Consider the following 12,144-nt stretch of genomic DNA (forward strand, 5'->3'; position numbering starts at 1 on the left):
CAGACAGTTGATGGCTGCCATCCAGTCTTCGCCTGATAAAAGTAAGTCAAATTTCAATTCCAAACATCATAATTTTGTTTAGCATTTCATCCATGTAGGCAGGGGTGAGAGCATACGAAATCGGATCCTCTGTCTCCAAAATTGTTTGTCCCGGTGTCTCACTCGTCGCTCCAGTCTACCGCCAACGGCCTCCGGCCATTGCCCCGATCAGTACTACAACTCTTGGGAAAGGTGAACCCAAGGGACGTCGCCATCGTCACGATCGACGCCGGAATCTGGTCGGATGTGAGAGGGGCTTAGATCAACAGTGGAGAAAAGTTTGCTCAGATCCGGTCGGATTCCAGCGCCGATCGTGTCGATAACGATCCTCCTGGGTTCACCTTCCCTAAGGATTATAGTACTGATTGGGAGGACGGCCGGAGGCCGCTGGCGATGGGTTGTGGCGACGAGTGGGACACAGAGACAGACGATTTTAGGGACAGAGGATCTAATCTCGAGAGCATACATAATCCAAAACCGTAAACTATATGGAACTAAATAGAAAAATATATAAATTGTATACACGAGTAAATTAGTATGCTCTCATGTTTTATTGATTCGTTGTGTTAATTATTTAGCAAATAAGCCAAACTAGGTCTGATCCCACTATTACATTTTTGCGATTACATTGACATCCTGATTGTTCTCATAGATAACTGAAATTCCTCATCGAATATTTTTCTGTCAAATCTATACCCCATTCTTTATTCCCCGATTGTGCTCTTCTTGACCACCAGTGATTGAGTTCGTCTTTTTTATTTGTTTATTTCTATTTTGGATGACAAATCTATTGGATCGTTCGAATCGAGGATTATTATGGTGTGTCCGTAACAATTTTATTGGGGAGCGTATGCCCTTTTGCCAAATTATGATGGATCCGTGTTTTGCTGCAGCCATATTCTAGAATTTTAGTTGTTCCTTTTTGGGCATTTAAACTTCAGTTATTGTGAGAGTATACATATGATTGCAACGATAGTGTAGATAGTATACGTTCCTCATGAAATTTTGAATAGAACAGCTCATCTCTTCCAATTTGTACATTATGTTCGTATACGTTTCTTTGAAGTCTGTCCTTTCTAACAATATAATAAATAGGGCCATTGATTCATTGCAACCTTTGATTTTTTTTTTAATTGATTTAATCGTGCATCGATCATCGTTTGATTATTCGTATCAGTTCTATGTTGACTTGTGAACCTCCAAGGGACTGCGTGGGCGTCCAAAGCACAAACGTCCATAATGTTGTGTGGGTCTGTAAATTAAACCATCCCAGAGACTCTTCAAGATAGTATTATTTAGAAAGACGGAAAAGAATAAAGAAAGGGAATAAAGAAAAAGAATAAAGACTTGAGACCAAAGCAAAAAAGGAATTAGGACAAAGTCAGGAACAAAGGGAAAATTGTTTCTTTGAAAAAATGCCACATTCTTCTTCTTCTTAGGTTTTAGAACTTAATGTTCTTATAATCGTCTAAATGAGAAGTGTCGAATTTGTGCCTGACGATATTTTTTCCTGCTCTTTTATTTTTTGTAAAAAAAAGTAAGCAAAAACAGTACGGGAGCGGCATAATCTAAACAAGCACAAGAGAAAGCTTGGCAGCAATCTTCTACAGCACACAGAAGAAAGACAATCCGTGTATTTACTTGCACATTTTATATTTACAGGCCGTCGGTGTGCCGCCTTCTTAATTCCTGCTTGCTAGAGGCTGAGGCTTAACGCCGCCTTCAAGTCCAGCCTCCAAGCGCTCCCGCCGTCGGCCAGCCTCCAGACGTCGCACGGCGCCGCCAGCGACGACGAACAGCTGGCCCCCTTCCCCCTCCCCGGCCGCCTCGAGTAGTGCACCCTTACCCTGCAAGTGAACGGCCGGGACGCCTCCGCCGGCACCGCACCCTTAGTCATCAGCCCGACCCACACGTCTTCCTCTGCCCCCCGGCCTTCCAGAGGCATGCCGGCCACCATCCTCCGGTATGCCTCGTTCGTCCAAGTGACTCTGTCCCACACGTCGGACACGAACCCAGGGCAGTCGTCCGCTGTCAGCGCTGCCCACACCGCCTCGTCGCTCCGCCACGAGACCTCCTCCTCCTTCCACACGTCCACCACGCACTCCACCGTCACCCAAGAGTAAGACCCCACTGCCGTCGCCGGCCAAGCGAACCCCGCCGTCTCGTCCGCCCGCACTGGGTCCATCCACGCCGGCGTCGATGCGGTGGCGAGCGGTTGTCCAGATCCAAGACACCGCCGTTCCGACGCCCTGTCGTCCTTTCTCTCCGGTATCTCTGGCATCAGCGGTAGCGTCACGATCGTCGACGGCGAGGTCCTCGCCGCTGGCGAAGACAAGGCTGGATCATCCTTCGACGACGAGGATCGCAACGTCTCCACCTTCCTCGTCTTCCTCCCTCGGTAACCGCCAGAGCCCTTCCGCCTCGTCGTCTTCCTTCCGACGGAGGACGCCGCCGCGGTGGCGGCCGAGGCGGCCCAAGACGAATCGACGACCGGCTTGGGGGCGATCGGGCGGAACCTGAGCATGATCCGCCCCATCCTCCACGCCGCCGCGGCGTCTCCTCTGCCGTACACGTCGATGCAGCAACCGCCCCTCCGCTCCATCTCCGCCCTCCGATCCGCCGAATCGATTTCCGCTGCTCGTGAATAACTCCGCTGCAGCCTGTTCTGACTCGTTGTCGGAGTCGGTGAGCGAGGGGTTTAAATACTGCCCAGGGAATCGGACGCGCGTCCGCTTCCGCACGTATCGCGGAGTCCGTCTCGGGCTGCCATTGGCGAGGGCAGGTGGCCGTAGGAGGGGGCGACGGAGCACGTGGGAAAGCTGAGGACAATGGCAAACGTGGAGGAAGGAGACTGGCCTAGGGGGAGCGAACCGGAATCCTGGGGGGTGGGGGTCCGTGACACTGTGGATTATTTGTTGCTATTTGGGTCCGGGATAAGGATGGACGGGTAGCCTTTTATGGTAAAAGAATCGTGGGAGAGTAACAGACAGGGGACGCGTGGGCGGCAAAAGGCGACGTGGGCATCGGAGGACGCAAATGATAGACGTTTTACCAGAATCTTTAAGGGTGCTTCCTTTTTGAATGTCTAGGGAATAATCGTCTACCCACATTCTACTCGCCTGGCAGTTGGATGAACTGGCGGAAACGTGGAAGCTACCTCCTATATGATAGGTGAGTTGCTGAGATTTGTCAGATAGTTTAGTGAGGCAAGTGAAAAAGTGATGTGATAACTCAAATAATAATTTTAAAAAATCATGTAAATGAATTTACATTAATTTACTCTCCCATCGTTAATTTAGAATGATATATATATATATATATATATATATATATATATATAATAAACAAGGTACAAATCATAAGCATCACCATCATCATTTTTAGCTTCTTTAACATTACTTTTGAAAAACACAATAATTTTTTAAAAAAATCAAAATAATAATAATAATAATAATAATAATAATAATAATAATATCAGGGCATCATTATACCCATAACCCTCTCGCAAATCCACTCATGTCATTTATTTCCTAATTTTGACCATAAAATTCTTTAAAAAAAACCATTAGAATATTTCAGTGGTAAATAATGATGTTTACGATTGGCTTTCTAACAGTTAAAATAATAATATAAAATTATGACTACATTCACATGCTCTTATAAATTTATTCATCAAACAATTTTTAAAAACTTCAAAAAACTATTCACCAATTTCACACTTTTAATGAAAGGTGATCAAGGTTTCTAATGGATAGTGATGAGAAAACTAATTTGGGTGGGAAGTTCGAGCTGGTGAATGGGGACTGGTTGAGTAGTTGATCATGCACGAAGAGTTGTCGTCAATTTGGGTTCAACCAAACCTATCAAATTAGGTGTAGGTGAAGCATTTTAAATGAAATTTAAGGTTTAGTGTTGCCGGCAAGTGGAGCCCAAACAAGATTGTGATGAGATATATCAAGAATGTCATTCCATGCCTATTCCATACCAATTGATTCATCATTGCATAGATTTGATTTATGCAAAGGAAATATCCTTTAAAGTAGCGTATAGAAATATTTATTTAATAGTTCGATTCTCTCTAAATAAGGTGTATATATATATATTTTTTGAATTTGTGTATGCTTAGTCTATACAAATCTTAGAATGCCGTTTAAAGGGGGGAAATCAAATCAGCCGCGCGTCGACCAGTCGTTTTTATTCTTTTATATAAAATAAATATTTATAAATATACGAACTGTCAAAGATAATAGCTATTTATAGCACGAAAGGTATCAACGCTCATGTCCAATCAATTAAACCTCGCGTCATCGAACACGTGGTTCCTGCTGACAAAGATTAGATCTGCTATCTCACTTCCGCCAATTGCAGCCCGACAGGTTGCTCCTGCCGATTGATTGGATTCTCATCAAACAGGAAGGGCAGTGGACCGTTCGAGCCCACTTTAACTAGCCTCTCTTCTTCCATGCGTGACGTGACCTATTTTCGTAACCGTTTTTTTCTTTCGTTTTCAAAAGGTTAAATAAATAAATAAAAAATTTGTAGATATCAAACTCAAACCATCGCACTAAGCAAGGTGACCGGTTCAATTCGTATAAATTTTCATTGGTCACACGCTACCGTCAATCATTCGATTATCATGGAACTAAAGCTATTTGAATCGACCTTCATTAGCATTTTTTTTATTTAGGTTAGTGACCGATAATTTTTTTTATATAATTAGATAGATAATTATCAAAATTTAAATTAATCGATTTAAAAAGTTATATAATTGCCTCATGCAATCTGAAAAAAAATAAATCATGAAAAATTTCACACATCCATAAAATTTATTGGAGTAAAAAATAAAACCATCTATCTGACCCAAATAACTTATGAAAAGAGAGAGAATGATAATTGTTTAGGTGGAAGGGGAAAATGAGGAGAAAATTTGAAGAATTTTCTTAAATAAATAATTAAATAGTGATCTTATCATAAAGTTGAGAAGGTGGATGCTAAAGACGTGACGTTCCTGTTGACCTCTGAGGGACTTTGTTTCGCCTACAATACAAAAAATGTCAGTGTCAAGTCATGGAAAAGATTCGGGCGATTGTCCTCTGATGCTCAAGTCTACCTCCGGCGAAGCAAGAAGAAGCAACGAAAATTATAACGTAACTGTAGAGATCACGAGAAAAGCATACCTCTGTCAATACCCGAACCCCCCTTTATATAAGGTTCTTGTAGCGTGTATGCACACTTCTTAAAGCGGATGCATTGTCCCAAATCTTCCGTGAATAGTCATGTCAGTAAAGTGTCTCTGACACAATATCTTAACGAGCCGAGTATATCTCTAAAGTGACAGTGAAAACTTCCATCGTACGATCGTCTGCCTAACCATACTGCCCATCGCCGACACTAACTCCCAAAAAGATATTGAAGGATATCCCTTGGTGTCTGTTGCTCAGCCGAACGGGATGATGGCTCGGCTGAGAGTTCCTTGTCCCAGTGTCGTTCGCGTTCGCTGCGGGGCCGAACAGGGTGGCCGCTCGACTGGAGTCTCAGTTGTCTAGCTGTTGAATCTATTACTTGGCCGAACGAGGTAGCCGCTTGGCCAATACTTCCACTGTCTAGTTTCTATACATGCACCTTGCCCAAGCGGGATGACCGCTCGATTGTATTACCGTTGTTCATGCGTGGTCTGCTCAGCTATGCTTCTTCTCTGCTGATTCTGATCATTGATGTAAAGCCGAGTGGGATAGCCGCTCGACCTGCTTCTGCAAACACTTAGCGTTCATCCCTGCCTTGAATGTCTTAGATCAACTGGTGGTCAAACTAGTGATGAAGTTGGATCGATCCTTTCATATCTCGATCGGACGAGCCACTCACCCGCTCGGCCTGTGATAGAGGGCGCTAACCGTCTTAATTTTAACCTTCATTATGATGAAGACCTCTCCCAAGATGAGCCCCCTTATCACCACATCAAATAGCATTTTCATTCTACTTGAAGATGAAATATTTAGAATGCAAATATATATATATATATATATATATATATATTTGTGTATCATACACAAAGAACTTATATTTAATAAAAAAAAACAATAACGTCTTATATAATTTCAGGCAGCCAGATTACAATTCTTGTAAGGGCATGATCACTCCTTGGCAAGTAAAATAATAGTAGCAAGCCTTTTGCACATTCAGTACATGGTAACGCAGCATACAGCATGAAGGTTTTATAGTAAGTGATCTTGAGATTGCAAAAGGATTTGTTTCGTCAAGCAGAAATAAAAGCCATACAGATTCGAATCGGTTGATCATTCAACGCTCTTCATTGGCTTCATTGATTTGTTTCTCCGCCGAATCTTTACCAAGGAATTCTCCAAATCCTGCAGAGAAATTAGCTTGAAAAAAAATTGATAATACAAAAAAACCATGAGGAATGAATGTCTAAAAAAAATGTGATGCAACATCAACATCAAATCAAGCTTTATTCCATTAGGTGGAATCGGCTATATAAATCCCTTTACGTCATTAAGTTATATTTCCTACTATATCATCATCTATACTTAAATAAATTTTATCTTGTTTCATTGTTGCTAACCAAATCATTTTGGTCTTCCTCATCCTCATTTGATATATGTGTTTGTCATAGTTTCACATTACCTAACTGGAACATTTATTGATCGTTAATAAATTTTATCTTGTTTTATTGTTGCTAACCAAGTCTTTTTTTTTTTTTATCTTCCTCTTCCTAATTTGATACGTGTGTTTGTCATAGTTTAACATTGCTTAACTGGAACATTTATTGATCGTCTAAGTATATGCATGTAGCATCTTAAACGCGTCTCTCTGAGTTTTACCTCAATAGATACAACTCCGACTTTTTCTCTCATGCTCTCATTTTTTATTCTATCAATTCTCGCATATCCACACATCCACTTTAACATCCTTATCTCTACAACTCTCATCTTTTGCTCATATACTCGAGTTATAGCCCAACATTCAACTCCATATAACATAACAAGGTCTAACTATGATTTTATAAAATTTTCTTTTAAGTTTTATAAGTAATCACATAAAACACCCGATGCTCTCCTTCATTTCAACTATATTGCTTGCATTCTATGTAAGACCTTTCTCAATCCCTCCATCATTTTACAAAAGTGATCCTAAATATCTAAAGTTTTCGGTTCCGGACAACTCGTCATCTCCTATCTTAACAATTATCTTATTATGTCTAATATTGTTAAATTTAAATTTTATATATTCTATCTTTATTCTACTAAACCTAAAACTTTTTAAAAATAATTTGATAATAAATAAAAAATTGAACTTGGTAAATTTAAAAGCAAATCATTGGACATATAATAACAAAAGGTCCTACAAGTCAAGGTAATATCAGATATAATTTGACTACAAACAAGCCTAAAAAACGAGCAGATATATTCTTAGAATCAAGAAATCAATATATGAATTCTCCTGCGCTGACAAACTTTATACCAAAACCAGTGACATGCTCTATATCATGTCTATATTTACGAGACCTAATCTACACATGATGCCCATGGGCCATCTTCCTGGCATAGGGCAAATGCTCCAAGGTAGCCCAACCAATCATGTAGGACTCAGCAAGTGTACCTGATATTTTTTGCTTTTGAACAAGGGCTGCAATTAATGTTAATGAAAAGCTATACGTAGAGCGTTTCAAGTTGACCCCAAAACACAATCAGATTTATTTCTTTGCAATCTACTATTTCAGGAGAAAGGACCATATCTGATCTTGCAAATCAGTTTATTTGTTTAGCATTCATACAATTTGATTGGTTAAGATTTTACTGTGGTCGATAGTGTAAAAGTGATGACCTTTTACGGCTGAATCTGCCATAATTCCAACAAACTAATTCGATGTTCTTGTATATGAAGCTATTTTTTACCATGGCACATGTACAAGCCCATGACAATCGTTGTTCTTCATAATTATGTCTACAGAAGATTTCCCGCAAAACAAAAAAAAAAAAAACCCCTTAATTTTTGTTTTCATAGGGCGCCTACAATTTTTGACTAAAAGGTGCCCTTCTCTCACCTTCTTTCTTTTTCTTCCCTAAATACCCCAATCAAATAGCATTGATTTATTTATTTTTTTATGGACGAAGTGAATTCCAAATGAAAAAAATAAGACCATACTTTTGTCCTTAGAAATTTGAGGAATTCAATTCAAATCTGGTTTTACTTTTTAAGATTAAAATGTATTTGGTCCATCTAGCAATTTATGAACCAAAATAGATCACAATAAAAACAAATAAGGCCATATTTGTGTTACCAGAAGTGCCAGGAATTCAAATATGATTTTAATTTTTGATTTAAGAATATTTTGCTATATCCAACAACTTTGCCAAAAATTGCTAAATGAACCAAACATAGCGTTTTGAGACATGAAAAAAAACAAGAAAAACATTAAAATTGTAGAAATTTCTGAAAGAAACTGCGGCGCAGTCTAGTAATAAGCATGATAAAGAGAGACAACATCACCTGATTTGGTCCTCCTGGAATCATCTCAGTGGTCCAAAGATGCTCAATATTGTAGTAAGTTCTTGCCTTCTCCTCGAGGGCGTGAATTATAATGCTACCTGGACAATAAGAAATTATGGTGTGTAATAACTAAAACAGATGGGTTTAGAGACTTAGTTTATCTAGTAGTCACGAGCCTAATATAATGGATAATCTTCTACACTCGATTTAAGTGACAAAAATTAAGATAAGGATAACTAAGGAAGTGAAATGTAGATTAAACTAATGAGTACAGCTTACCAGAATCAATCACAATCCACTTTCCTCCTCCATGACCTTGTACACTTGGAAGCATTAATCGTTCAGCATTCTTTTGCTTTTGTTTTATCTGTAGAAAGTATGATGCAGAAAAGATAAGTTTGTCAGCAAACGGAGAAAGTTTAATATCATATCAACAATTAGATGGAAATAAACAATTCTAATGTTCAACTTTGTTAACTTTATTTACTTGTTAGAAGATATAGCAAACATGGCATGAATAAAAGATAATTATATTTTAAATATCTATCAACAACCAGTTTCCTTCAGGTTTCAGAATTACAAAATGTTAATGCCAGATATAAGCATTTCTCAAAGGAATAAAGGTACTCGATTTGCATTGTGAAATTGTGTTTGCTTCAAATTTGATGTAAAGTTTTATGAATGATCCAACACAATATACACCACAGGAGCCATCCGTGAAAGAAAAAGGACAATTACATCTTCATTGGCAAATCAACTACACTGAAACTGGAAATGATTGTTTTAAAAGGTCTTTGCCTAAGCCGCTCAGCCAATCACATAAACTAATGCTGTGAAGGATGAAGTCCACCTTTGGCCCATGAGAATCACAAAGTGCACTTATGGCCGCATCAGAATCACAAAGTTCACTTATGGTCACATAAGGAACAAAGAATCCATTTATGGCCACATAAGCAATGGATTTACTCTAATATTTGACCTGCACATTTGATTGCTTATGTGTCATTCAGAATCATTTAGGAAATGGAGCACTAATTTAATTTGTGTTGGATGGGTGGACCGGCTAGAGGAGATGACTAGACAACCTGCGATCAAAATTTAATTTCTCTTGCTTTCTAACTTAGCAAGGACACACAAATCAAAAAAAAAAAAAAAGACTTCTCAGTGCACGAAGCTCCCGTCATACGGGGTCCCAGGGAAGGATCCATTGTACGCAGCCTTACCCTACTTTTTGCAAGAGGCTGTTTCCAAAATTCGAACCCGTGACCTTTTGATCACATGACAACAACTTTACCGTTGCGCCAAGGACACACAAATTAAATCAAATAAAATATAAGCATAAAAAATAAAGTAAGAGACAGAATTTAGTTGGTTACAACTTAGGTAGTTGTTAATTCAAGACAGTAAAAAACTTACTAAAAAGAACTCCTTCGATCAAGATCAGAGGAAAAATAGTCCCTTACAACAGTTGAATGTACAAGAAATGAATACTAAAGTTTAAAGACAGGTGTTTCTTTTACAACGGGCTTCAAGACTCTATTTATAGCTCAACAATCAAAGTGACCGTTTCACTGATGCGACCATTTGAGGCGCCTCAAACAGTTGGAAGCCCTCCAAGTGGATAAAATATTATCCACTCAATGATCAAAAAATTGATTTGGCGGTAACGGAGTTGCCTCGGTTCACCAGAGATGCCTCGATTGTTGCTGACGTGGATTCTCGCTTCTTATTCGCGTCACAACGTTCTGCTTCATTGAAGGCGCCTCCAACTGAATTGAGGCGCCTCTAGTCAACGCAAGCACCTCAAGTCTCTTTTGCAGTAGATGCTCTGCTGCACATAGGCGCCTCGTCCAATTTGAGACATCTCGAGCTCTATACATCTGAATGGTCAATCTCAACATTGATCATTCTTTTCCTTGCACTCGCTTGGGTAATGCTTCGGCTATTAAGAGTTGAGCTCATCCAAACTCAACTCCGACCTTCTCCTCGACAAACTTCCTCTTAACTTCTCGTCCGTCGAATGCGCCATGCATGTCCTTCTTCCTCTACCGATGTACTCTTTCGCAGCTCCTCGTCCTTCGGATGCACCCAGCCTCTCGACTCGTTTCCCCATGTCATCCTTCTCACTCACTGCATCTTCCGCTCGACTGCTTGTATTCCTAAGTCCCTCCACACACTTAGACATAAAGCATCAAATACCTAGAGTCTAACTTAACTCGATTGATCATATCAAAACTAACCCGGGATATTTACAATTTGGTCAACTTCTAATCATACAGCTTGATGGAGCCTTCTTGCTAAGAAGGAAGGGCATGCATGATTATGTCGATGTATAGTTATTTGGCTGCTAACTTGAAACAACAAATTCAAATTATCTCTTCTGGGACCACAAAGAAAGGCCTAATGAGTTTTATTTACGGTATCTAGTGTTGAATCAACTCCTTTTCTAAGTTGTTTATAAAAATGAATAAGCTTTTTCACCTAGGTTTTTCTATAAGGTCAAGCAATCTTCTTGCATAACTTTCTGTGAAATCGAACAAACTTAATCTTTGGACTATGCATCTCATTTTACACGCATTAGAGAAAACAAGGATGATAATAAGTGGCCAGGCAAATGCCAGCTAGGTAAGCTTCTATAGTGCAGCCAAATTGCCAGGATAACTCAGCTAAAACCCTACTGGAGTTGACATGCATGAAAAGTTTTCGGAAAACAGCTGTCAGAGGGGAATGGGGTTGGACATTTATCGTGGCAAGAAGATAAACCCAAGGGCATATTTCTAGATACATCACAAAACCTTTGCAATGCTCTTATGTATTGTTTCTTTCACTGTTAATCGTATGTCATGACCAGAGCAATCAGTAAGATATTATATATACTCTTCCACGTTCTCCACTTCTCCTGGATGTCTCTTCAATGGTTGTACTTACTGTTTCGAAGTAATCTTTGCTCAATAAAAGAAACTATTATCGCCTAAAACAAACTGATTTCAACATAACAAAAGCCTTTAAATCTTGTTCTTCAAACTAATTCAACAGTCAATGATCAATTTCAAAATACGATAGACTCCGTTCTATATCAGCAAATGTAGGTAACTATGCGATAACATAAAATAAGCGAGAGAAAGGCCAAACCCGCCTTGTGAATTAGGGCTTGGGCAATGTTCCGAACGTGCCAGGTGGACCGGCCGGTGGCGACGACCATGAAGTCCGTCCAATCGCACTGGTTCCTTACGGGGATTACCCTCACGTCGTCCGCCTTCACCTCGCCAAGGATCTTCTCGATCTCCTCCAGCTCCAATAAGCTCGGCTTGCGGGAGTAGGACGACGACGACGACGACGACGAAGAGATGGGACGAAGGAACTCTAGAAGCTTCCATGGTCCATGATGATGGAGAAGGGGATGACCAGAGCTCGAGGCAAGAGCTCTCGATCTCAAAGCCGCCAACATTTTTTTTTAGGTTTACAAAATCTTACTCATTCGATCTTTAAATTGGGCCGCATATACTTTTCATTTGTTTTTAATTAAATTATTATTATTATTATTATTATTATTGTTGTATAAATATATATCTTATATTCTTAAAATATTTTCTAGTA

At 39.7% G+C, this 12,144-nt stretch overlaps 2 protein-coding genes across 2 annotated transcripts; both read right to left on the bottom strand.

Annotated features, from left to right (window-relative positions):
• Positions 1-1,735: 1,735 nt before the first annotated feature.
• Positions 1,736-2,641, bottom strand: LOC121996346. The gene has a single exon (XM_042550285.1). The coding sequence runs from the start codon at positions 2,639-2,641 to the stop codon at positions 1,736-1,738; it is 906 nt and encodes a 301-aa protein (XP_042406219.1).
• A 3,441-nt stretch (positions 2,642-6,082) lies between these two features.
• Positions 6,083-12,028, bottom strand: LOC122017326 (protein Iojap-related, mitochondrial-like). The gene is made up of 4 exons (XM_042574911.1): positions 11,684-12,028; positions 8,827-8,914; positions 8,548-8,645; positions 6,083-6,404 (listed from the first exon to the last, which is right to left on the bottom strand). The coding sequence occupies exons 1-4, from the start codon at positions 11,993-11,995 to the stop codon at positions 6,333-6,335; spliced, it is 570 nt and encodes a 189-aa protein (XP_042430845.1). The 5' UTR covers positions 11,996-12,028; the 3' UTR covers positions 6,083-6,332.
• Positions 12,029-12,144: the final 116 nt, after the last annotated feature.

The sequence above is a fragment of the Zingiber officinale genome, chromosome 1A, assembly GCF_018446385.1.
Source record: "Zingiber officinale cultivar Zhangliang chromosome 1A, Zo_v1.1, whole genome shotgun sequence".
Lineage (NCBI taxonomy): Eukaryota > Viridiplantae > Streptophyta > Magnoliopsida > Zingiberales > Zingiberaceae > Zingiber > Zingiber officinale.